Source organism: Garra rufa, chromosome 14 (assembly GCF_049309525.1).
Source record: "Garra rufa chromosome 14, GarRuf1.0, whole genome shotgun sequence".
Lineage (NCBI taxonomy): Eukaryota > Metazoa > Chordata > Actinopteri > Cypriniformes > Cyprinidae > Garra > Garra rufa.
This window is the reverse complement of record NC_133374.1, coordinates 11,612,534-11,639,869: the sequence shown is the minus strand read 5'-3', so window position 1 is coordinate 11,639,869 and position 27,336 is coordinate 11,612,534. Positions and strand designations below refer to the sequence as shown.

Sequence of the window (27,336 nt, the reverse complement as noted above, 5' to 3'; positions counted from 1 at the left end):
GTGACGTGGTGGTTTTGGGTTGTTGTCAATAAATAATGATAAGATTTAATGAGAGTAAGGAAAAGAAAATAAAGAGAGGAGAAACTATCCTGTATAACATTGGCAAGATTTAACAGTAATTCTGATGAACAAGTTAGCTTAAATTTTTTAAAATATTTTTTCACTTGAATAATTTGCATTGGCAAACTATAAAAAGGGTACTTACATGGAATAGTTTGAATTAAAAGAGAGGTTTTTTAGATGATTTCCACTAGTATCCAGTAGGGTTGGGCGATATGGCCAAAATCTTACATCACAATACGAATAATTTTATTTCAGAGTAACAGTATATATATCATGATATAGCTATTTTTGCTTTAAATAAGGTCTTTAATTTCATACCATAGAAATGTCATAATTCTTGTCACCACTGTCAATGTCACAAAAAAAATAATACTAGCCTAAATTAAAAAAAAAGCTCACTAAAGATGAGTAAACAGTGACTGATTGAAAAAAAGAGAAACTGTTACAAGCAAAAGGACAAAAAACTACAGTAGAACAAAAAATAAGAAATGCTACATACATTGTAATAAAGTAATCAAACACTGCATATTCTTCACTGTGTAAAGTAAATATATACAGTATTTACTAATAAAATAATTGAGATTTATAAATCATCTGAAATCTGAATAAATAAGCTTTCCTTTGATGCATGGTTTGTTTGGACAATATTTGGCCGAGATACAGCTATTTGAAATCTGCAAAAAATAATAATATTGAGAAAATCGCCTTTAAAGTTGTCCAAAAGTTCTTTGCAATGCATATTACTAAACCAAAAAATAAGTTTTGATTTATTTACGGTAAGAAATTTACTAAATATTTTCATGGAACATGATCTTTACTTAATATCCTAATGATTTTTGGCATAAAAGTACAATACAGTGTATTTTTGGCTATTGCTACAAATATACCAGTGCTACTTAAGACTGGTTTTGTAGTCCAGGGTCACATTTTTTCTTATTTAAAGGAGAACTCCGGTGTGATATTGACCTAAAGTGTATTGAATCATGATACCGAGTGTGAACGTACCTTGCATATTTCATCTCGGTTTGTGTCCAGCTGTCCGAAATCTGGGGTCAGTTAGCCGATGCTCACAACAGGTTGTCAATGAAAGTCAATCGGGCATCGAAGGAGCCATGTAAATAAATCACTGTTTTACGCCATTTACGAGGCACAAAGTAGCTCCACACTTCATCGGTAGACTTCCTAGGGCCCTGACATTTAAAACGAGACATTGAGAACTCAGAAAAAGTACCGGTAGTTTATTTACAAGAAGATTTATACAGACATCTTCCACCAGGAACAGAGCAGTCGCCGCCATCTTAAATGTAGTCACGATAAATCGAGTGTGGAGCACCAATGAATTTATCAGGTTATCAACGTATCAGGTTGTAGTTTCCTTCGTGCTCGACACTCGACTTATCGTGACTACATTTAAGATGGCGGCGACTGCTCTGTTCCTGGTGGAAGATGTCTGTATAAATCTTCTTGTAAATAAACTACCGGTGCTTTTTCTGAGTTCTCAATGTCTCGTTTTAAATGTCAGGGCCCTAGGAAGTCTACCGATGAAGTGTGGAGCTACTTTGTGCCTCGTAAATGGCGTAAAACAGTGATTTATTTACATGGCTCCTTCGATGCCCGATTGACTTTCATTGACAAGCTGTTGTGAGCGTCGGCTAACTGACCCCAGATTTCGGACAGCTGGACACAAACCGAGATGAAATATGCAAGGTACGTTCACACTCGGTATCATGATTCAATACACTTTAGGTCAATATCACACCGGAGTTCTCCTTTAAGTTACAAAAGTGATTTAGTTAAGAGCATTGGGAGATTTTCTTTCGTTTGTTGTTTGATTAACATGAATGACAAACAGCAGTAATATTAGACAGCTGTCACTTTAAGAGCTGTCCGGATCCAGTATACTGTTACACATGTGTTTTTATTCTCAGCTGTTTGCTTTCACTTAATGCCTAAATTACTGTGTTTACGAGGATACTTGCAAAGATGGCATTTTGACACATAAAAGTGTGTGTATTTAACAGTTGAATGCCTATAAAGTGGCAAAAATACTCCCACGCTTTATAAGCACTGTCTTCACACGCTCGTGCCTCTCTGAAAGCATTCAGAACCAGTCTCAGACAGCGCACGCATATAACGAAATGAGTTCTCTTTTGCTGATGATTGCGTTTCAACAACTTAAAATCATTTTCTAAAACCACAATGCTCAAAAACACAGTTTTCGTGACCATGTAGCACAGCAATGTCACCTGAGTGTTTAAACGCGATAGAGACTATAGTCCAAAATCTCTACTGGTTGACACATTTTTAGTGGTTAATCGTGCTTACTACCCTTAGTAAGCACTAATTTATTGTAAATTCTCAGTGACGTTTAACAGGGTAATGAAGTTAGATAGGCTTTGAGTTGTGTTTCTTGTAACATGAAGTGAATAAATGTCTCTCAGTTGTGGCTGCTCTAGATTTGTGGGAAATTGTCAGACGACTGTAATTGATTTCTTTAGGGTCAAAAGGGTTAATTAGTGCTAATGAACTGTATTCAATAATCCAGTCACAGGGCAGGCTGTATGTTAAAGCGCTTGACCCACATAGCTGACTGCATACATCCCATGACATGAGTTTGACAAAACCCATGTAACACTGAGGAAATTGTAAATGATCTTAATGGCTACAATATTGCTTGCTTTTGAACATTTGCAATAGCTCCCAATAATATTGTGTTATGTTGATTTTGGACTGAGCTCTTTGGCAAAGCAGAATGAATGTGAATGCACAGATGCAGCAGATGTAATGTACCTAAATACTCTCAGGTTCTAGAACATTACAGATTTATCTGAGAATTCTGTAAGTTTGGCATTTTAGACTTTAGAATTTTCATTTAAAAAAATTCTGTTTATATATTAGTTATAGTATTCTGAAAGTGAGAATTTATTATAGGAAATTTGCAATGACATCAAATCTGTATTTTAACAGATTAAGTTTTTTTTATGTCATAAGCACATATACAGTGAGGAAAACAATTATTTGATCCTCGCTGATTTTATATGTGATCAGTCTATCATTATATGTGATAATGATCAGTCTAATAGTAGGTTTATTTGAACAGTCAGAGACAGAATAACAACAAAAAAATCCAGAAAAATGAATTTCAAAAAAGTTATAAATTGATTTGCATTTTAATGAGTGAAATAAGTATTTGATCCCCTATCAATCAGCAAGATTTCTAGCTCCCAGGTGTCTTTTATACAGGTAAGGAGCTGATATTAGGAGCACTCTCTTAAAACGAGTGCTCGTAATCTCAGCTTGTTACCTGTATAAAAGAAACTTGTCCACAGAAGCAATCATTCAATCAGATTCCAAACTCTCCACCATGGCCAAGACCAAAGAGCTGTCCAAGGATGTCAGGGACAAGATTGTAGACCTACACAAGGCCCTGCTCAAGAAAGCACATGTACACTGAAGTTTGCCAAAATGCGTCTGAATGATTCTAGAGGAGAACTAGGTGAAAATGTTGTGGTCAGATGAGACCAAAATCAAGCTCTTTGGTATCAACTTAATTCATAGTGTTTGGAGGAGGAAGAATGCTCCATATGACCCCAAGAACACCATCCCCACTGTCAAACATGGAGGTGGAAACATTATGCTTTAGGGGTTTTTTTTCTGCTAAGGGGACAGGACAACTGCACCGCATCAAAGGGACAATGGACAGGGCCATGTACCATCAAATCCTGGGTGAGAACCTCCTTCCCTCAGCCAAGGCATTGAAAATACGTTGTAGATGGGTATTCCAGACAATGACCCAAAACACACGGCTAAGGCAACAAACGAGTGGCTCAAGAAGAAGCACATTAAGGTCCTGGAGTGGCCTATCCGGTCTCCAGACCTTAATCCCATAGAAAATCTGTGGAGGGAGCTGAACGTTCGAGTTGCCAAATGTTAGCATCGAAACCTTAATGACTTTTAAGGGGATCTGCAAAGAGAAGTGGGACAAAATCCCTCCTGAGATGTGTACAAACCTGGTGGCCAACTACAAGAAACATCTGACCTCTGTGATTGCCAACAAGGGTTTTGCCACCAAGTACTAAGTCATGTTTTGCGAAGGGGTCAAATACTTATTTCACTCTTTAAAATGCAAATCAATTCATAACTTTTTTGAAATGCATTTTTCTGGATTTTTTGTTATTATTCTGTCTCTCATTGTTCAAATAAACCTACAATTAAAATTATAGACTGATAATTTCTTTGTCAGTGGGCAAACATACAAAATCAGCAGGGTATCAAATGATTTTATTCCTCATTGTATATGATATATTAACATTTGTCCAGTAAAGACCCATTTATAACGCAAATCTATACACTTTTCCCCTCAAACATTAACTGAGGCTTCTTTTATGTCCACCAATAAGCTTTTAAAGCAAACATCTGTTAAAACTGTCAAGAAGTGGATGGCTTGAAACATGGTTGGTCACCATTAATCTCCTGTTTTTAAGCACATTCCTCATAGTGACAGCTTGACATTTACTATTTATGGCATCTATTTATGGCATCTATGTATTAAACACAATGTTTCATGCAATGTTTCAATTCTTCAGACATATATGTGACCCCGGACCACAAAACCAGTCTTAAGTAGCACTGGTATATTTGTAGCAATAGCCAAAAATACATTGTATGGGTCAAAATTATTATTTTTCTTTTATGCAAAAACTCATTAGGATATTAAGATCATGTTTAATGAAGATATTTTGTAAATTTCCTATCGTAAATATATTAAAACATAATTTTTGATTAGTAATATACATTTGGACAACTTTAAAGGCGATTTTCTCAATATTTAGATTTTTTCCACCCTCAGATTACAGATTCTTAAATAGTTGTATCACAGCCAAATATTAACCATACTTCAATGGAAAGCTTATTTATTAAGCTTTCAGATGAGGTATAAATCTCAGTTTTAAAAAACATATAACTGGTTTTGTGGTCCATCGTCACATATTTGATATCAGAAGTACCTAGGAATACCATGTAAATACCATGATGTATAAATAAGGTGGGCATTTTGTACCATGGTATATATCAATATCATGTAATTTTACCATATGATACCAAAAGCAGGAATTAACATTTTTTATTGTTTTAAAATTATTTTTACTATTTTGTATTTTTTATCTTACCATTTTGAACTTTAAATTTAAATACATAAATACATAAATAAAATTAAAGACATACATAATTAAGCCACTTTAAAGATATAAATACAAATAAATTAATATATTTAACTAATTTAATTTAATTTAATTTAAAGAAAGAAAGGGTGGTGGCCAAATGTGTCACCCTGATGGAGGTAGACCATGTCTCATTTGTTGCATGTTGTCCCCACAGATAGTGACGAGTGTAAGGAGCTGAATGGCGGTTGCCAGCAGACGTGTGTGAACACACTCGGTTCGTACCACTGTGAGTGCAGTGAGGGTTTCCGCATACATGCTGATGCTCGCACATGCATAGGTAAGATCTCTATAACATGCATGTATACTAACAAACACATGTGCATCATGGAGAAGTCTCTCTTTCTCAGTCTTGAGTGGCATCTGTGTATCACCTGTAGTCATGCATTCAACAGCAGGCTGCCTAAAACTCAGCAAGAGAGCTCTGGTTCTGCCGATCTCATCACACTAAAACAGCCTTTATCCTGTTTTACTGAAGTCTGGATGTGTCATCACACTGTGACAGGCCTGGCGATGTCATCACAGTGAGACAGCGGCTCTGACCTGTCCCCTAAGACTCCGTAAATCTGCCAACTCAGACACGACATGGAAACATCATCAGTCAGAGAGCGAGAGAGTAGGAATGAGAACCTTCCAAAACACACTCTCTCTCTCTCTTTATATATATATATATATATATATATATATATATATATATATATATATATACAAACTCTGAAGTGGATTTGATTCAGAGATGTTTTCCATCCATGATAAAAGTTTTGCTTACTTCCTGTCCAAACAGAAAATCTGAGATTGTCATTACAAGATTTCTGATTTTTCATGTGCTCAAACCAGGGTTATTATTATTTGCTAAAACTAAAACCATAAAAACATTTAAATGATTAGTTCACATCCAGAATAACAATTTCCTGATAATTTACTCACCCCCATGTCATCCAAGATCTTCATGTGTTTCTTTCTTCAGTCAAAAAAATAATTTAGGTGTTTTAAGGAAAACATTCCAGGATTTTTCTCCATATAGTCGACTTCAATGGGACCCAATAGGTTGAATTTGCTGTTTCAGTGCAGGTTCAAAGGGCTCTACACAATCCCAGTCGAGAACTAAGGGTCTTTTCTAGTGAAATGATCTATCATTTTCAAAAAAAATTAAATATATATACTTTTTAGCCCCAAATGCTCATCTTTCACTAGCTCTGCGATGTGCGTATGCGACTTCACACATTACATAATCATCTTGGAAAGGTCACTCGTGGTTAGTTTTTCGTCTGTGAACTCTAGTTCAAAATCGTCTGACATCATTGTTTTACTTTTTTTTGTAAAGGGCGTTTGACTTTGTACGTTCACCTTTTCTAAACACTGGGTCGGTACTTCTGCCTACGTCACGCGTGACCTTTCCAACGTGATTACATGTAATTTGTGAAGTCCAGCTAGTGCAAGTCAAGTATTCGTGGTTAAAAAGTATGTAATTTTTTTTTTTATTATTATTATTTTTTTTTTAGAAAAATGACCAATTGTTTTGCTAGATAAGACTCTTATTCCTCTGCTGGGATCGTGCAGAGCCCTTTGAAGCTGCATTGAAACTACAATTTGGACCTTCAACCTGTTGATCCTCATTGAAGTCCACTATATAGAGAAAAATCCTGGATTAATTTCTTAATTTCTTTTCGACTGAGAAAAGAAACACATGAACATCTTGGATGACATGGGGGTGAGTAAATAATCAGGACATTTCTGGAAGTAAACTAATCCTTGAAGTTACTTTAATTAAAATTAACGTTAACTGAAATAAAATAAAAAATAAAAAACTGGTTGTAAGATCATCAGCAAAGGGGTTTTAGCAAAGCTACAATTACTATGGAGGGATTATCCTTGTAGTATACACTACCAGTCAAAAGTTTTTAAACAGTAAGATTTTTAATGTTTTTTAAAGAAGTCTCTTCTGCTCACCAAGCCTGCATTTATTTGATTTGAAGTACAGCAAACTGTTGAAAATAACAGTTTTCTATGTAAATATAATTTAAAATGTAAATTATTCCTTTGATTTCAAAGCAAAATTTTTAGCATCATTACTCCAGTCACATTATCCCTCAGAAATCAATCTAATATTTTGAGTGTCTGCTCAAAAAAATCGTCACTTTTGATAAATTTAAAGCATCCTTGCTAAATAAAAGTATTAATTTCTATAACCCCCCCCCCCCAAAAGGCTTTCGAATGGTATAGTGTATAATGTTACAAAAGCTTTTTATTTTAGATAAGTGCTGATCTTTGAATTTTCTATTCATCGAAGAATCTTGAAAAAATATTTTACTCAACTGTTTTAAATATTGATGATAATACTAGCAAATCAGCATGTTAGAATTGATTTCTGAAGGATCATGTGACACTGAAGATTGCAGTAATGATGTTGAAAATTTACCTTTGATCACAGGAATAAATGACATTTTAAAATCAATTCAAATAGAAAGACAAAAGAAAAACATCTCAAATAGAAAAACATCTTACATGTTACAGTTACTTATTTTGCTGTATTTTGAAACAAATAAATGCAGGCTTGTTGAGCAGTAGACAATTCTTTAAAAAACTTAAAAAATCTTACTGTTCAAAAACTTTTGACTGGTAGTGTATGTGTGTGGATACTTACTTGCTTGTGTGTGTGTGTGTGTGTGTGTGTGTGTGTGTGTGTGTGTGTGTGTGTGTGTGTGTGTGTACCTGGTATTCATCACGTTGTGGGGACCAAATGTCCCCACAAGGATAGGAATACCAGTAGATTTTGACCTTGTGGGGACATTTCTCAGGTCCCGATGAGGAAACAGGCTTATAAATCATGCACAATGAGTTTTTTTGATGAAGTAAAAGTGTGCACAATCTCCTGTGAGGGCTAGGTTTAGGTGTAGGGTAGGTGTAGGGCGATAGAAAGTACGGTTTGTACAGTATAAAAACCATTACGCCTATGGAATGTCCCCATAAAACATGTAAACCCAACATGTGTGTGTGTGTGTGTGTGTGTGACCCTTTTCCAGCGGTGAACTCTTGCTCCATAAAGAATGGCGGCTGTGAGCACAGGTGTGTCGATTTTGGAAACGAGCAGTACAAGTGTGAATGTCGCAGTAACTACCAGTTGAAAAGAGATGGCAAACACTGTGAATGTGAGTTTACATGCATACGCTGTCTTTGACTTTAACAGTTTTTACTCTAGTAATATTGTGATGGTTATGTAAATACGTGTGTGTGTGTGTGTGTGTGTGTGTGTGTATGTGCTGTGTTATTCTCTCAGTGAAGGACCCCTGTAAGGAAAATAATGGCGGATGTGCTCAAATCTGCAGTAATGTGAATGGACAGGCACAGTGCAGCTGCAGATCAGGATTCAAAATGGGAGCTGACTTCAGGAGATGTGAAGGTTCGAGTGCATGACATGTAGATTTCTTCGTAGATAAGTATTGTTTGAATGTTAAAATAATCTTCAAAATGTTTACAAAATCTTGAAGTTTCTTGAAGAAATTTATTTTATTTTAGTTTAGTTTAGTTTTTATTTGACTTTAATTTATTTTACTTTCGTTTTCATGTTATTTTATTTAACTTAGGTTTTATTAATTTATTTTACTTCTTTTTATTTCACTTTATTTTACTTCACTTTTTATTTCATTTTTCTTTAGTTTTTCTTTTCTTTTACTTCATTTTTTAGTTTATTTTATTTTGGTTTTATTTTATTTTATTTCATTTTACTTTAATTATTTATTTTTTTATTATTTTTATTTTATAGTTTAGTTTAATTTTTATTTATTTTTACTTTAGTTTTTTTTAGTTTACTTTAATTTTTATTTATTTTTTAGTTTAGTTTATTTTATATTTTATATATTTTTTTATTTAGCTTAGGTTTATTTTATTTTATTTCACTTTAGTTTTTATTTTATTTAGTTTAATTTTACTTAAATTTTTGTTGTAGTTAATTTAATTAAATTTTATTTTAATTTAGTTTTTATTTTATTTAACTTAGGTTTTATTTTATTTTACTTTAGTAATATTTTTATTTTTTATTTAACTTAGGATTCATTTTATTTTACTTAAATTTCTATTTTATTTTTTATTTAATTATTTTACTTTTTTTTTAATTTCTAAATATTTTTTAGTAGTTATTTTATTTTACTTTAGTTTTTATTTTATTTAGTTTAATTTTACTTAAAAATGTTTTATTGTAGTTAATGTAGTTTTATTTTAATTTAGTTTTTATTTTATATTATTTTTATTTTTTATTTAACTTAGGATTCATTTTATTTTACTTGCATTTCTATTTTAGTTTTTATTTATTTATTTTACTTTAGTTTTTATTTGTATTTTTTAATTAATTAATTTTTTTTACTAGTTATTTTATTTTACTTTCGTTTATATTTTATTTTACTTTAGTTTTTATTATTATTATTTTTTGTTAGTTTAGTTTAGTTTTTATTTTATTTTATTTTAGTTTAGTTTACTTTAATTTTAATTTTTTTTTTTAGTTTAGTTTAATTTCTTTTATTATTTTATTTTATTTTATCATTGCAGTTCCACTGGCCACAGTAAATCTCTCTTCGGCTGTGCCATAAATCTGACCTCCACTACCCGTCCTACTACTACTGTCCTGCTCAAACACACACACACATAGGAAATTACTGGAATAACGAGACTGCTGTTAGTTACTATGTGTGCAGGCCAGTGTAAAGCCATTGATCTGAGTCGTGGCTACACATGTTTGTCTGGACCTCATTTATGTCCAGACTTTATGAGGCAACCTCGGCTGACCCCATGAAGAGACTCTGACCCCTGCTGCGCACACACAAACATTGCCACACTCATGCACAGGCACACATACACACGCATTCATATTGCTGGAATCCTGACTGAATGCATTATGTTTATTTGTTTACTGTGAAATACAAACACTGAGTTTACACTGTCATAACTTCTAATTACCCAAACATTTCCTCTCCCAGACTTGGATGAATGTGTGTCTGGTCAGGCCAAATGTGCTCATGGTTGTGTTAATGTGCCGGGATCGTTCCGTTGTGTGTGTAATCCGGGATTCGAGCTGGGTGCTGATGGGAAACAGTGCTACCGTGAGTACCAACACACACACATACTAACACATGCTCTGAAAGAGTAATATAAGGTGGAAAACTTTAGAAAATAATAATTATTAGGTTATCTCAGTAGTTCCACTAACATGTGGATTTGGTTTACTGGAGCCAAACAGTCTGATTGGCCAGTGTTTTGTGACATGCACCAATCAGTGAAGTCTTAATAATGTAGAGTGATGTATCCTGCAGGTATAGAGATGGAGATTGTGAACGGCTGTGAGAAAAACAATGGGGGCTGCTCTCATCGCTGTGAGCACACTACCAGTGGGCCCCTGTGCTCCTGCAACCAAGGTTACCAGCTCGCTGAGGACCTCAAAACCTGTATAGGTATGAGCCTCACTTTTTTTTATATGTGACTCTGGACCACAAAACCAGTCATAAGGTTCATTTCTTTAAAATTGAGATTTATACATCTGAAATCAGCTTACAAAGCTGAATAAATAAGTTTTACAACTATTTGAAAATCTGGAATCTGAGGGTGCAAAAAAATCCAAATATTGAGATGATCGCCTTTAAAGTTGTCCAAATAAAGTTCTTGGCAATGCGTATTACTAAACAAAAATTAAGTTTTGATATATTTACGGTACAAAATTGCCAAAAAATATCTTCTTGAAACATCTTTACTTAATATCCTAGTGATGTTTGTCATAAAAATGGATAATATTGACCCAGGCAATGTATTTTTGACTATTGCTACAAATAAACCTGTGCTACTTAAGATATATATCAGTGTCTTTACTTGGTACTTTTGTTCGGTTTAATGCATCTTTGCTAGATTCATGTATTCGTTTCTTTAAAAAAAAAAACTTTACTGACCTTAAACTTGTGAATGGAAGTGAATATATAGAACAGTGTGCATTAATTGCTAAATTTAATTAGGAACAGTGTGCATTTATTGGTAAATTTTCCTCAGTGAGCTCCTTTGTCTTAGCCATGACTGTCCACAAACCAACAGCAGAGAGCTTCTGTTTTTCACCTGTTGAGTTTTTTTTTTTTTTAAACAGCTGTTCCCAATGAATCAGGGTAATTAGGATGCTTTAGAACAGCTTGGACTATTTGGAATGGTATAGAACTTTGGATTTTCCCATAGACTGTGACAGTTGGCAAAGGGTATGAATAATTTTGGACATGCCACTTTTTGTTCAAATATAAATAAAAGCTGAGAAATATTGACATTGTATGTTAAAAACATAAACATTGATAATAAATCAGCATATTAGAATGATTTCTAAAGGACTGGAGTAATGATGCTGAAAATTGAGCATTGTATCACAGGAATAAATTCTGTTCTAAAGAATATTAAAATAGAAAACCACTTTTTTTAAATTGCAATAATATTTCCACAATATTACTGTTTATTCTGTATTTTTAATCAAATAAAAACACAGCCTTGATGAGCACAAACAACTTTTTGAATGGCAATGTAGATGTTCTGATCAAGATTAAACAAAAGTCACAATTACCAATTCTTACTGGTTTGTGTTCCCTAAAAATATTGAAAAGCTTGTCTGCTTTTTAGTTTTACTGTTATATAGTGTTTTGTTCTTGTGAAAAAAAAAATCTTCTGTATTTGTGTGTTGTCCACAGACACTGATGAGTGTGAAAATGGGGAGGCGTGCTGTAGTCACTACTGTAAGAATTACCCAGGAGGCTATGAGTGCAGCTGTAGACCTGGATACACACCCAACGGATGCACATGTGATGGTGTGTGTGTTTAGTTTCATGCCTTCCTCATTTGACCCTCTGTTAATCAAAAATTGAGGCCCTCCACAAAAGCTGTTTTGATATTAACCTCTCTCTTCTCTTTAGATATTGACGAGTGTGTGTCCGAGACGTCAGGATGTTCTCAGTACTGTGTGAACACGCTAGGTTCTTATGAATGTTTCTGTCAGGTGGGATTTAGACTGGACTATGACCAGAAGTCATGCATATGTGAGTATAAGTTTGATTTAGTTTTGACCTTATAGTTAAGTGATGCACAGATTTCAAAGTAAAGCTATAAACCAGAGTATTATTGATATTTAGCAGATGTGTTATTGTAGTATTATTGAGATTTTCTGTTTTTCATTGACTTTTTATTTGATTTCAAGTCAAATAAAATGTATATATAAACTAAGAAAATAAACAAAAATACACAAGATTACTTAAACTTCAACTAAAAATAATTTAAATGAACTAAAAGTAACAAACGTTGTTTTGTATGGTTAAAGTTTTTAATAATTTTATTATTTTCTGTTTTCATTAGCTTACAAAAGAAAATAGAAAAAAAGATGTTTAAATTTGATTTCAAGTAGTTGCCAAGTGAAAATTTCTCATTTGTATTTAGTTTATCTTGATGTACCAAAATAACTACTGAAAAGGGAAATAAACTTTTGTAAAATGTATATTGTGTATTTAAAGAAAACTGATAAAAATGACAAAAATACATGACAAAATCACTAAAACAATACTAAAATTAATTTAAATGAACTACAATTCAGTAAAATCATATTTTATTAAAGTAGCAAAAGTTGTTTTTTATGGTTTTAGTTTTTAGTAATGTTAATATTTTCTGTTTTCATTAAAAAAGGAAATGTAAAATATTTTTTATTTGATTTCAAGTAGTTGCCAAGGGACAATTTCTTATTTGTATTTAGTGGTGTACTGAAATAACTAAAACTGAAATAAAATTTAGAGATATATTTATTAAAAAAAAACAATCACTAAAACTTTAACTTTACTAAAAAATTAACTACAATTAAGTTAAATCTTATTTTATTTCAAGTAACAAACCTTTTGTATGGTTTTAGTTTTTAATCATTTTAACATTTTCTGTTTTCATTATAAAAGAAAATTAAAAAAATAATAATAATTTTTAAGTAGTTGCCAAGGGAAAATTGGTGTATCTAGTGTATCTTAATGTACTAAAATAACTAAAAGTGAAATTTATTTGTGAAGTTAATTAAGTGATATTATGTAGATTATATAAAAAACTAATAAAAATGGCAAAAATACTTGAAAACTTTAATACTTTAAACTAAAATGAATTTAAATAAACTACATTTCAGTTAAATCGTATTTTATTTAATGTAACAAACGTTTTTATGGTTTTAGTATTTAGTATTTTTTATATTTTCTGATTTCATTATAAAAAAAAATTTTTAATTTCAAGTAGTTGCCATTTGTTTTTGTATTTATCTTGATGTTAAATATTAAATATGAAATATAATTGTATAAAAATTATACAGATATATTTTAAATAACTGATACAAACATAAAAATGACAAAAATACACAACAAAATTACTAAAACTTTAACTGAAATTCATTTAAATGAACGATAATTGGGTTAAATCTTATTTTATTTCAAGTGGCAACAATTGTTTTTTATGGTTATAATATGTCATTATTAAGAAAAATTGAAAAATAAATTAAAGTAAAGATTTTTTTATTTGATTTCAAGTAGTTGCCAAATGAAAATTTCTCATTATCAACAGAATTACTAAAACTTTACCTAAAATTAATTTAAATTACAGTTCAGTTAAATCTTATTTTATTTAAAGTAGCAAAAGTTGTTTTTTATGGTTTGGGTTTTAGTTAACTATAATAATCCTCCTGATCACTGTTTCTCTCTGTGTGTCTCTATTCTTCTGTCCGATTTTGTGTTTAGCTCTCTATGAGAGGGAACTGGAGGAGGAGGAAGAGGAAGAATTGGTCAGAAGTGAAGATGAGCCTGAGGTTCTACGTTTGCCAGGCTTGCTGTTCCGTCGCCCCCCTCAGCTGCTGCATTACACCGCTGCTTTAAGCAGACCGTATGATGATGACACATACACTTACGACCCAGAACACTCACAAAACCTTGAACAGAGAGAGGCACTGACCGTCATCAGCAAGATTAGTAAGAGAAACCCAGAACGTTAACATCAGCTGTGACATAAACAAACATAAAGAGATAAGGACACATAAATACACTGATCTCTCTGTCTCTGCATCAGTGTGTGAGGAGGGTTTGTTCGGGGACGACTGCAGTGTGAGCTGTGAGGACTGTGCTAATGGCGGAGTATGTGCGTCAGAGAGGGATCATTGTGTGTGTGCACCTGGTTGGACGGGGATCACCTGTAATGACAGTGAGTGTCTTAATGCTATCACTGACCTCTGACCTGAAAAGAAGCCTTGAAGGAATACAGCTACATAGTTAATGGGATAGCTCACCCAAAAATGAAAATTAACCCATGATTTACTCACTCTCAAGCCATCCTAGTTAAATGTGATTTTCTTTTTTTAAACTAATACAATTGGAGTTATATCAAAAAATGGCCTGCCTCTTCCAAGCTTTATAATGGTAGTGAATGGGTGTTGAAGTTTTAAAGTCCAATAAAGTGCATCCATCCATTAAAAAACGTACCCCGCAGGCCTTCTGAAGCAAATTTGTGTAAGAAAAATTACTTTTTAAAAATAACTTATTGATGCCATTATAAAACTTGGAAGGGCCAGGACATTTTTTAATATAACTCTGATTCATCTGAAACAAGAAAATCATATACTGTACATCTAGGATGGCTTGAGGGTGAGTAAATCATGGGGTAATTTTCATTTTTTTTAGTATACCATCACTTTAAGGTTCATTTACACAAAACATATTTTTTACACAAAATATGCCAAATAAGATTTTAAAATGGTGCTTCTTTTAAACTCACACAGACTGAAATATTATATTTCAAAAGATGCTTTATTTTATAGAGGCTAAGTAATTTTATTTATTATATTTTTTATACAACATTATTGAGAGCAAGGTTATTATATTATTAAAAATATATATTTTAATAACTTGAAGTAAAATAAACATTACAAATATAATTTTTTAAAATTAAATTTAATTAAATTATGAAATGTTATTTAAAGATATAAAAACTTTATTTCAGCTAGTTGCCAAGATTAATTTTGTTTAGCTTCATGTACTAAAATACATGATAAAAACAACATGGGCTCATCTAAAAAAAAAAAAAAAACTAAAAATAACAAATTCACAACACAACAGAATTACATAACTTTAACTGAAATTAAATTTAAACATAAGAAACATAAACATAAAACTAATTCAAAATATTAATAAAACTAAGAATATCTTGGTGATACTAAGATAAACTAAGATAAAAAAAAAGATGTGAGCCTGGACCACAAAACCAGTCTTAAGTAGCATGGATATATTTGTAGCAATAACCAAAAATACACTGTATGGGTCAAAATAATAGATTTTTCTTTTATGCCAAAGATCATTAGGATATTAAGTAAAGATCATGTTCCATAAAGATATTTTGTAAATTTTCTACTGGAAATATATCAAAACTTAACTTTTGAGTAATAATATGCATTGCTAAGAACTTCATTTGGACAACTTTAAAGGCTATTTTTCAAAGGCTAATATATCTTAATAATAATATTGCACCCTCAGATTCCAGATTTTCAAATACTTGTATCTCGTCCTATCCTAACAAACCACACATCAATGGAAAACTATCAGATGATGTATAAATCTCAATTTTAAAAAACGGGTGATGGTAAAACTTCAGAGAACGATAAAAATCTGCATCGCTTATACATAGAAATTTGAATTAAATTTAGAAAATTAAACATTTTAATATTAATAATAATTAAACAATGTCATTTAGACTACAAGAAGCACATTTGCATGACAGAATAGTTGTCAATAAAAGACCTAAACTCCAAACATAATCCGATTCAGCTGAAAATTCTTATATTTTCCTTTTCTTCGTCTTCTCCCCATCCATCTGATGTATAGCTCCCCGCTGTAGCCCTCCCGTATTTACCTTTACTTATACAGAAATCCCATCAAGCCCTTAAGTGGAGCAGTTCCATGACTCTAAGCAAAGTCCTTCCTGTAGAGACACTAACTCAACTAGTTTATAACATAAATTGACAGCATGTTGGAGAGCTGCAGCCCATAGAGCACCTCCACACCCATCATTGTGAATTCACATGGGCACAATTTAAGTTTTCCATGCCGTCTCATTGTTAATCCACCCTAAAATCAACAAAAAGTATAGTGGCTGCTGTATTTCTCTCTCTCCCTAGTTCCTCTGAGAACCCTAAATATGTATTTACTTTTGCATTCTCTCTCTCTCTTTCTCTCCTTTAGCTTGTGCTGAGGGCACATATGGCGTTCAGTGTAACAGTCTGTGTGTTTGTAAGAACGGGGGCCGCTGTGACCCAGTGACAGGGAAGTGCTTGTGTCCTCCAGGGGTCCACGGTCTGCACTGTGAAAATGGTAAAGCACAAATGCTTTATGTCTTGTCTTCTCTTTTAACATATTCCATTTTTCATGGCTTGTTTTGGTATCACTCTACCTTTCCATCTTCTCATGTTGTCTCATGAGGAAAAAAGAGGAATATGAGAGCAAGTATTTCTTTTTCTTTTGCCGATCCTAGTCTTTACTACACTTCTCTTGTTCAACACTCTACAAGTGTCTTAGTCCCATTACACAAAACCCATAAGTTGCATGGGTATATTTGTAGCAGTAGCCAACAATACATTGTATGGGTCAAAATTATATTTTTTTTAATGCCAAAAATCATTAGGATATTAAGTAAAGATCATGTTCCATGAAGATATTCTGTAAATTTGCTACCGTAAATATATCAAAACTTAATTTTTGATTAGTAATATGCATTTGGACAACTTTAAAGGTGATTTTCTCAATATCCTGTCCACTTCCTCTCTGTCTGTCCTTGGGCTTTCTTTGTCTTCATCACATCATCCATCAACCTCATCTCTCCCAGCTGTCATTCGTTACTCCTCTTAGATTAGACATGATAATTCTGTCTTGACAAGAGCATGTGTTCTAATGCACCTTATGGAATTCCAGAGAAACATTGCTGAATTTACTGAAGTACCTTGTGATGCCATCAGGTTGTCCGCAGGGTTTCTATGGGAGGTTCTGTAAGAGAAGATGTAACTGCCCCAATAATGGACACTGTCATCGTCTGTATGGAGGGTGTCTATGCACACCCGGCCTCTACGGCAAATTCTGTCACCTGCGTAAGTTAGTGTGCTAAGATAGATCTTCCAGAATGAAAATTTCTTGATAATTTACTCACCCCCATGCCATCCAAGATGTTTGTGTCTTTCTTTCTTAAGTCGAAAAAAAATGAAGGTTATTGAGGATTATTCCAGGATTATTCTCCATATAGTGGACTTCAATAGGAGTCACGGGTTGAAGGTCCAAATTGCAGTTTCAGTGCAGCTTAAAAGGCCTCTACACAATCCCAGTTGAGGAATAATGGTCTTATAATGGAGAAACGATTGGTCATTTTCTAAAAAGAAATAAACATTTATATAGTACTACAAATGCTCGTCTTGCACTAGCTCTGCGATGTGCAACTTAATGCATTATGTAATCATGTTGGAAAGTCAATTCAAAAAGGTCCTCCTCCAACTTCAAAATTGTAATGCGTGAAGTCAAGCTAGTGCAAGACAAGCATTTGTGGTTAAAGTTTTAAATAAATGACTGATCATTTTGCTAGATAAGACTCTTATTCGTCAGCTGGGATCATGTAGAGTTGCGTTAAAAGTGCAATTTGGACCTTCAACCCATTTGCCACCAATATTGGCCATTATATAGGGAAGAATCCTGCAAAGTTTTCCTCAAAAACCTTAATTTCTTTTCGACTGAAGAAAGAAAGACATGAACATCTTGAATGACATTGGGGTGAGTAAATCATCGGCAAATTTTTATTCTTGAGGTAAGCTAATCCTTTAAGTAATTTTTTTTAATCAATTTGAGGTATAGTAAAATAGTGTTTTTTCTACAATAGCATGTCCCAAATGGACCCACGGTTCGGGTTGCTCAGAGGAATGCCAATGTTTGCAGGAAAACTCTGTATCTTGTGATGCACAAAAAGGCACCTGCACTTGCAAACCTGGTTATCGTGGTGACCGCTGTCAGGAAGGTAGGTGATGTTTTTGCAGTCGTTTGAAACAGTTATGTTTGACAGATACATGGAGATTTATGTTGTGTTCCTGTGTAGAATGTGACGACGGATACTATGGCAATGGCTGCCGTGAGCGATGTAACTGCTCTGATGGTGAGCCGTGCGACCCTATAACTGGAGAGTGCCGGAAGACGTGCCCAGCCGGATACTATGGAGAGAAATGCCAGTTGGGTAAGACTCATATACAAAGTATGAATTCATGAGAATGCTAGTCTACTTACATTAAAGGGGTCATTGGATGCAAAACTCCCTTTTACATGTTGTTTGAACATTAATGTGTGTTGGCAGTTTTTGTACACAACCACCCTACAATGATAAAAATCCACCCAGTGCTATTTTTTTAATCTTTAAAAGTAATATCCCCTTTGTAAAATAAGCTCATTCTCCGCTCCCACAATAGTTGATTGACATGAGCGCCTTACCTTAGATCCGCCCTCACCAAGCTGAAACAGTCTCGACTCCGATCGCCATTGTGTGACTCAGGTGCAGGGGAAGACATGAATGTCTCAGATTGAGGTGTTCTGTTGTTGGATGTAATAATGAACATAGAAGTAGTCATTTACTCCTGACATCTGAGCTGCTGAAGACACAGAGGATAACATTACTTTTCATTTTTAAAAAGGAAAGCGCAGATCCCGATCTACATATGTGTCTAGTTGGTGCAAAGCGTTCCTGATGCAGCTTCACCCACAGCGGAAATGAGTTTAAGGTTTTTTTTATGCATCTTTGCAAATGACCTTTCTTAATAACGTGCTTGTTTGCAAGTTTCGCCGCTAAACGTGGCTAAAGTAAACATTATCCCAAAGTCCCGCATCAGAGAGGGGCAGGGTGAGCATTTAAAGGGAAAAGGTAAAAGGGTGTTTCATTACACTACTATTGAGAATTTTTAGCCGAAGTATATTATATACCTTTCGTTAAGACCCTAAAGAATCCGATGACCCCTTTAATTAAATTATTTCATTCAGCAAGGGTCCATTAAATTGATCAAAAGTGACAATCAAAAACTTTTATTATATTACAATAGATTTATATTTTAAATAAATTCCTTAGAATTTTCTATCCAACTAAGAATCTTGAAAAAAATTAAGCACCACGACTGTTTTCAACACTGATAATAATAAAAAATGTTTCTTGATTAACATATCAGCACATTAGAATGATTCGTAAAGGATGACACTGAAGGCTGGAGTAATGATGCTGAAAATTAAGCTTTGCACCACATTATTAAATTACATTTCGAAGTATAGTAAAATAGAAAACTGAAATAAAAATGCAAAATCATTTTTATTTAAAATATCGTAACTGGACACCACTTGCTGATTTAAACAGGCAACACAGACAAGACACAAATGACAAAAAAAGAAAAGAAAATTCTGTCATTAATTACTCACCTTCTTGTGGTTCCAAACCTGAAAGACCTTTGTTAAACTTCAGAACAATAAGAATTTAGTCATTTTTTGTTGAAATCCAAAAGCTTTCTGACCCTGAATATATAGCAATGCAACTTAAAAGTTACAATTTGTTGAATAAAGTCATAATTTATGTTTTCTTCATGCACAAAACGTATTCTTGTAGCTTCATAAAATAAAGGTTTAGGCACTGATGCCACATGGACTATTTTATTGATGTTCTTACTACCTTTCTGGACCTGCGAACAGTAGCGTTGCTGTCTATGCAGGGTCAGATAGCTAGAATTTCATCAAAAAATATCTTAATTCTGTGTTCTGGAGATGAACGAAGGCCTATAGGTTTTGATTGACATGAGGGTGAGTAACTAATGACAGAATTTTCATTTTTTGGGAATTTTCATCCCTTTAAGTAATGTTTTAGAATGCCTACTTGTTTCAGTGCAAAAATAGCAGACAGTATGCATTGTGTACTGTGCAATATTCAGTAAATAGTTAGCTGATATTGAATTCTGAGCTTTGAAGGGCTTATTACTGTTTAAATGGGGCAATAATGGCTTTGCATCGCCCTCTAGTGACTGTCAGATGTCAGTACACAAAACTACTTTAATGGCTCAGTTGTTTTAATAGCTCAATAATGTCTGCATCAGAAATCAACTGTGACCAGTCAATCATCAGGCAATATGTCTTTTTTTTTAATTCAAAGGAGCAGATGCACTAAACACACACATGAAAACACACTGACAGATTTTAGTGGCAGCCATTTCATAGTGTCAATCAGTTCAAAGCTCAGTAGCTTTGTGTTAAAGACAAAGAGAGTCACGGAATAAATGTTTTATGTAGTTAGATTTATGCTGGACTTCTCCGTTATGCTATGAAAATGATATATTATCACACACTATGTGCGAGCGTATGTTTATAAATGGGTTTTCCTTCTGTTCGCTGAAGAGAGAAATGAATGGATTTGAAAAGAGCATCGTGTTTTAATAACATATTTGAAGTGTCTGTTTTAGTTATAAGACTTTCTTGATCACTTACATACACTTTTTTAGACTTAATGGCTTAAACAGATCGTGGTTTGGTCTTGCTAAAACAGGGCCTTTTATCCCATCCTCAGGGGGGGATTCTGGGTAATTGAAGTGAGGTTGAAGGAGAGCGTTTTACAGTTTCTGTGGAGGACAAGAATAAAAGAGTGAGTGTTTTCAGACAGGATAGACAGACAGTCATGTGCCAATGTGAACCGCAATGCTAAGTGCTTCTGTTACTCGTCTATTACCTGTCACCTCGTCTTCGCTGAATACATTTTCTCACCTCGTTTTCACTGAACAAACACAATTGCGGTTTCTGTCTCTTTCTGTGTGAAGCCGGCTGTTATTGTAATAGTAAAAAAGAATAATATTAATTATAAAAACAAAATATTTTAAATATGTTTTGGTGCATAAAATTAAAAAAAGACATCCAACAGGACATTAATAATCACACAAATAGTAATCTTTACAAGTGGGTTTGCATTCTAAATCTCAAATCTATGTTTTGATTTGTTGTGAAAATCAAATCTGTGTTAAGTAACACAGGTATATTTGTAGCAGTAGTCAACAGTACATAAGTAAAGATCATGTTCCATGAAGATATTTTGTAAATTTCCTACTGTGTATATGTGTAAGCTTAATATTTGATTTGTAATATGCATTGCTAAGAACTTCATTTGGACAACTGCAAAGGCAATTTTCTTAACATTTAGATTTTTTGCACCCTCAGATTCCAGATTTTTAAAAAGCCAAATATTGTTCTATCCTAACAAACCATACATCAATGAAAAGCTTATTTATTGATAATGTATAAATCTCAGTTTCAAAAAACTTGACCCTTATGACTGTTTTTGTGGTCCAGGGTCACATATGAATTAAACTGAGTAATAAACTTCCTTTCTGTAGTGTGTGAGGCAGGTTTTTGGGGTGTTGGATGTGCCAGTTTGTGCCAGTGTGGGACCAATGCAGTAACCTGTGAGGCCAGCAGTGGGCGCTGTGTGTGTGAGGCTGGATACACTGGAGAACAATGTGACAAGAGTGAGTCTGTTCTGTTTCTTTCTTATTCTCTCTCCTTGTTTAAATGTCTTATTCTTTTCAACCATGCACTATTTAAACGGTGCAGCATGTAAAAGTTCAAGTTCAAATGTTAAATCTGATGCTAATTAAGAAGCAAATGCTGCCACCTTGTGTCAACATAATAAATTTACAAGTAGAACTGACTGAGCATTATAGCAATACCATACTAATATACTACTCTTACTAGTTCTGAAGTATGTAGCATGTACATGGTATGCCAAAATAAGTCCATAGTCTGCACAGTATGCAAAAATGAGTGAAATTGGTATTTTATACATATAGGACCTACAATATTCTTTGGTTCTATTCAATATTCTTATTCACACAAATTCTTTGGTTTTTCATAATTTTTATGTATTTGAATCCTGTGCCATCAATAACTGTATGATTTTGAGATCATCCTCTCACACTGGGGACAACTGAGAGACTCATATGCAACTATTACAAAAGGTCAATCGCTCACTGATGCTCCAGAAGGAAAAAAAATGCATTAAAATTTTTGAATTTGAAGATCAGGGTAAATTTGACTTTTGTCTTCTGGAAAACATGTATTTTTTTTGTCGCCTCCAAAGGGCAGTATTAAATGAAAAAAAAAAAAAAAATGTAGGCAAAGTAAGAAAAATGTACACATCTCCATTCTGTTCAAAGTTTTCAACCCCTGGCTCTTTATGCATCGTTTTTTCTTCTGGAGCATCGCTGAGTGTTTGAAACTTTTGTAATAGTGTCCCACAGTTGTCCTCAGTGTGAAAAGGTAGATCTCAAAATCACACAGTCATTGTTGGAAAGAGTTCAAATACACAAAATTGCTGGAAAACCAAAGAATTTGTGGAAACTTTTTTTTTTTAAAAACAGTGGGCAGTTTAACTGTTCAGGGCAAACAAGAGACTCATGAACAACTATCACTAAACAAACAACAGCAACAAAAAAATCATTCAGGTAACAACACAGTATTAAGAATAAAGTGGATGTAAACTATTGAATGGTCATTTTTATAAATTCAACTACTATTTTCTCTTGTGGACTATATGCAAACACCTTTTATGTGAAATATCTTATTCAGGTAAGTAATAAATAAACAATAATATGTATTTTGTATGATCCTTCTTATTTTGGTAAATCTGGTAAAACATTTTGCAGATTCTGAAAGGGGGGTGTAAACTTTTGACCTTCACTGTATTTTATATACATATATTTATTAATATTTTAATTTGCTTTTATTTTTATATTCACAGTTTTTACCTTAGTTATGTTGTTTTCTGAGGTTTTATTAGTCATTTTTGTCAATTTTTATTAGTTTTTAAAAAATATTTCTATTTAGTTTTAATTTATTTTTATTTAAGAATTTGTTTTAGTACTTAAACTTTAAACTGCAATATCAGTTTTTATGTTTTATTATTATTATTATTATTATTATCATTTCAGTCTTATTTCAGTTACCAAAAACAAGATTGTAGTTTTAAGCAAATATTTTATTCCAAACACAACAATTGTGCATACATCATTTGCACTCAGTTCTGTTCATGTGTACTAAATCTGCATTTCCCATGATGCTTTGTGTCAGAGTGTCCTGAGGGCCATTATGGAGCAGAGTGTAAACTAGTGTGCGAGTGTGAGAACGGAGCCGAATGTGACCACGTCAGCGGAGCTTGTACCTGTACCGCCGGCTGGGTGGGATCACACTGTGAAAAGAGTGAGTTACAAACAAATGCAAAAATTCAAAAATCACTGACATCAGTTTGAATGCATACAATCTCTAATTTTCCTGAACATCTATTTTTTCCCTCTATAAGTCGTGTTTTTGTACCTCTAATGTACTGGGGCCTCTTCTTCACCAGGGAAACAGGAAGTCTCAATCAGTGTGAGAGGGCAACCCACCCATCATGCAATCTGAATGTGTGTCTGTGTTTAAAATGGAATGTTTTTGATTCCCATTTGCTCATTGAAACGCTCACTCATCACACAGTGTCAAGCAACTTGAAAACACACAAAAATGTTTGTTTAGTGTGTCATAATGACATCAGTGCAGGAAACTAAGATCATATGTTTAAAAAACATGTAGTTAATAAGAACTAGAAGCAGGTAAGAAGGTTTTGCCCTCAATGACCTGAAGATACAAAGTCGTATCTGCCTTCTAGTGGTTCATCTGAGCCACTGACTAAACATCTCACAAACATACACACACAGACACACCCTGCTGGATCCCTGACAGCATCCTCTGCTTAATGAGACAGCCACATCCAGCTGCTGCACTTTATTGGAAAACCACAATGCACAGACATACACACAGTGCCAAACTTAGAAGCCGAGTCCTATCTTAGCTAGAAAAAAAAAACACCACATGTAAACACACACACATACAAGATGCACGGACAGGCAAATTGGCTCATACATTAACGGATTCCATCCATGTGTTTTTGCACTGTTTTCAGCAGCACACACACCAATACTCAATCTACAGCCACATTTGACCAGTTTGCAGTCTGAATCTAATATGATGAGATAACTGATTGTTACCAACCACACAATAATAGGAAAAAAATCAACTATTGTGTTGTCCCCTTGGGCTGAAGGAAATAACATACTTACAGTGCAACCAGTGTTGTCTATTTCACAAATGAATGGCTCTTTTGAATCAGTTCTTAGTGAATCACAAACATACCGTGAAACCAGTGTTTCAATGAGCAAACGGGGATCAAAACCATAGATTTTTTCCAAACATACAAGGCCCAACCAGTGTAGTTTCGGGAATGAGCGACTTTTAAGAACTGATTCTTTTTTTAGGAAATCAAAAATATACAACACAATTGGTGTAGTCTGATTCACAAACAAATTACTGTTATGAGTTTACCTTTTTAAGCAGTTCTTTCATAGTGAATCAAAAACATGCAACGTGATCAGTGTAGTCAGATTCATGAACAGATTTAAAAAAACAGTTATTTTATTATGAATCAAAAACATACAGCATGAACAGTGTAGTGCAAGTAATGAACAAATTATTCTTTTTTTTAAAAAAAGTTATTTTATAGTGAATCAATAACATACAGCTTGATCAGTGTAGTCTGATTCATAAACAAATTTCTTCTTTCAAAAACCAGTTCTTTTTTAGTGAATCAAAAACATACAGCGTGATCAGTGTAGTCTGATTCATGAATGAATGATTTAATTTTCCAAAAACTAGTTCGCTTTTAGTGAATCAAAAACACACAGTATGATCAGTGTAGTCTGATTCATAAACAAATTACTGTTTTAACCTTCAAAGACCAAGACAGCCACCGGCGGCTAAAAATAACTATTGTTCTTTAATGTATAATAACTTTTGAACCGCTAATCCAATTTGAATGCTTTAAAAAGTCGTAATGTACAGAGTCTACTCTTTTCAGTGATATCTCATTTGGATATTCAGAGGCTCCGTGGTGAGCGTGATTACGTCATCACATTTCCTCAGCACTGATTTGTCAGATGAAATCAATACGTTTCGGTCCTCTGAGCCAAACAGGGACAATTGTTGATGCTTAGTCCCACCCCTGTGCCCCGATTGGTTCAAACTGTCATCTATTCTACCAATAAACATAGGTTTTGGTCTTTTGAACCACCGATTAGTATGGTTCTTTGCAAATCTGAACAAACACAAAGTGAAAGCAAAGTGCGTCTTGCTTGCATGAAAACAAACGCAAAATAACACATTTGCATGACAGCATTCTTTGAAAATGTACAGAAATACTCACAACAGAGCCCTTTGACTTAACACAAACCAAAAACAAGGATGAAACAGCAGTAGATATCGGATAAAGCACTGGAATGTGGGTTTTCGCGTCACCAAGCGATCTCCCGGTAAAATTGATTCCGAAGCAGACTACAGCCAGCAGATCCATCTATTTGGTTTTTATATTATGCAATTATTACATAGTTTTTAAAGATTATTTGCACTATTTGTTCGGTTGCACTCTGTATATTTCTCTCTCATTTTGTGTGAAGTTTGTGAATAATTTGGACTGTTTATTTTTTTGTTGTTGTTGCACAAGACAATTTGTGCAATTTGTCTTGTGCTACTTTCTACACTGTTTGTGTTTATTGTTTGGATTAAGAATATATTTATCTGAAAAAAGTAAATTATTTTTACTGTGTTTTGCTATTATATAACACTGTTTCTGCTATGACTTTACTCCTGAAACGTTTTTGGACGGATCTATTTTGTCAATAAACTAAATGGGCCTGTTTTTCACTGAAAAGCGCCTATAATAATATTGTAATAATTGGCTTGGGGAATGTCATATACAGACAAAATTTTATTTGGAAGTGTAAAACACCTAAATACAAATTGTTAAAGAAAAAAAAATCCAAACTTCAGGAGTTTTTGAGAACACAGTAAAAAACACCCAATTGTTGGTAGCGTTTTTTGCTAAAATTCTGGAAATTCACTAATTTTTAGAGAAAACAAAAGGAAAATTGTAATTTTAAATTAGCTAGACATACAGTTCAAGTTCTTATGTTTATAATGATAATGACAGTTGATGTTGACTGCTAGAATAGGTCTGAAAAAACAAAGAAATATACAGGTGCCTCAGATGCCCCAAAAATGTTCTAGGTCTTTAAGGGTTAAAAAACTGCTATTTTACAGTGAATCAAAAAGATACAGCGTGATGACTATCAAAAAGTCATCAAAAAAATGATGACTGTCCTGAGATGATCCTTTTCAGTAAATCAAAAACATAAAACATAACCAGTGAAGTCCCAATCACATGAAGTGTCTTTATGCAAAGAAAGCCAAAAAAAACTTCCTGTAGAGGAAAAGAATAATGGAACTGTCCAAAATCAACTGAAATCCAACAAAGAGGATCTGGACGGGGCAAAACTAGGTCTTAGGGGACCGTTAGCCTTCCATCTCCATCTGTATCAACCCCACTGCCATCGATTTAGACGCATAAAAGCAGATTGTTTTGGTTTATAGTGGACTTTTACATTCAGATTTCATCTTTAATAAATCAGCCTGTGACTACAGAGATCGGGTCTCTGCAGACCCACAATTCCATTCCCCTGTCTGTTTGGGACGTTTTCAACTCGGTAGTTCATCTGGATGTAGCCAGCAGTTCCACTCATGTTCCACAGGCTCAGATGTCTTCCATGCTTCTTAATCATACAAACTGACTGAATAACAGCAGACACACACACAGACACACACACTCACATGTGGCGGGTCTTTAGCGAGCGCTTGAGTGCTATCATTGGTCTCCATCTCTGAAGGCCTCAGCCGTGAAACACATTTTACCGGCTGAGGCCGATCACAACCATCCGCTGCCGTTACACGCTCACGCACACGCGCTTTACAAGATCTTATCAGCCTGATGGAATACAAAACCGATCTCCTATGATCGCGTGCATCTGCGTGCCATATGCCTGATTGTATGGATGTCTGTCTACACTTGTGCTCATACAGAGAGACTC

At 33.8% G+C, this 27,336-nt stretch overlaps 1 protein-coding gene across 1 annotated transcript in view; it reads left to right on the top strand.

Annotated features, from left to right (window-relative positions):
- The window catches only part of egfem1 (EGF-like and EMI domain containing 1), a 74,430-nt gene that overhangs the window by 21,128 nt on the left and 25,966 nt on the right, over window positions 1-27,336 (top strand). Inside the window, exons 6-20 of the mRNA XM_073817800.1 lie at window positions 5,440-5,562; window positions 8,306-8,431; window positions 8,560-8,682; window positions 10,253-10,375; window positions 10,586-10,723; window positions 11,984-12,100; window positions 12,206-12,328; window positions 14,045-14,272; window positions 14,370-14,501; window positions 16,532-16,660; window positions 17,302-17,430; window positions 18,207-18,341; window positions 18,420-18,554; window positions 21,724-21,855; window positions 23,456-23,584. Coding sequence (XP_073673901.1) covers window positions 5,440-5,562; window positions 8,306-8,431; window positions 8,560-8,682; window positions 10,253-10,375; window positions 10,586-10,723; window positions 11,984-12,100; window positions 12,206-12,328; window positions 14,045-14,272; window positions 14,370-14,501; window positions 16,532-16,660; window positions 17,302-17,430; window positions 18,207-18,341; window positions 18,420-18,554; window positions 21,724-21,855; window positions 23,456-23,584 — 2,022 coding nt within the window. The remainder of the gene's footprint in view (window positions 1-5,439; window positions 5,563-8,305; window positions 8,432-8,559; window positions 8,683-10,252; window positions 10,376-10,585; window positions 10,724-11,983; window positions 12,101-12,205; window positions 12,329-14,044; window positions 14,273-14,369; window positions 14,502-16,531; window positions 16,661-17,301; window positions 17,431-18,206; window positions 18,342-18,419; window positions 18,555-21,723; window positions 21,856-23,455; window positions 23,585-27,336) is intronic.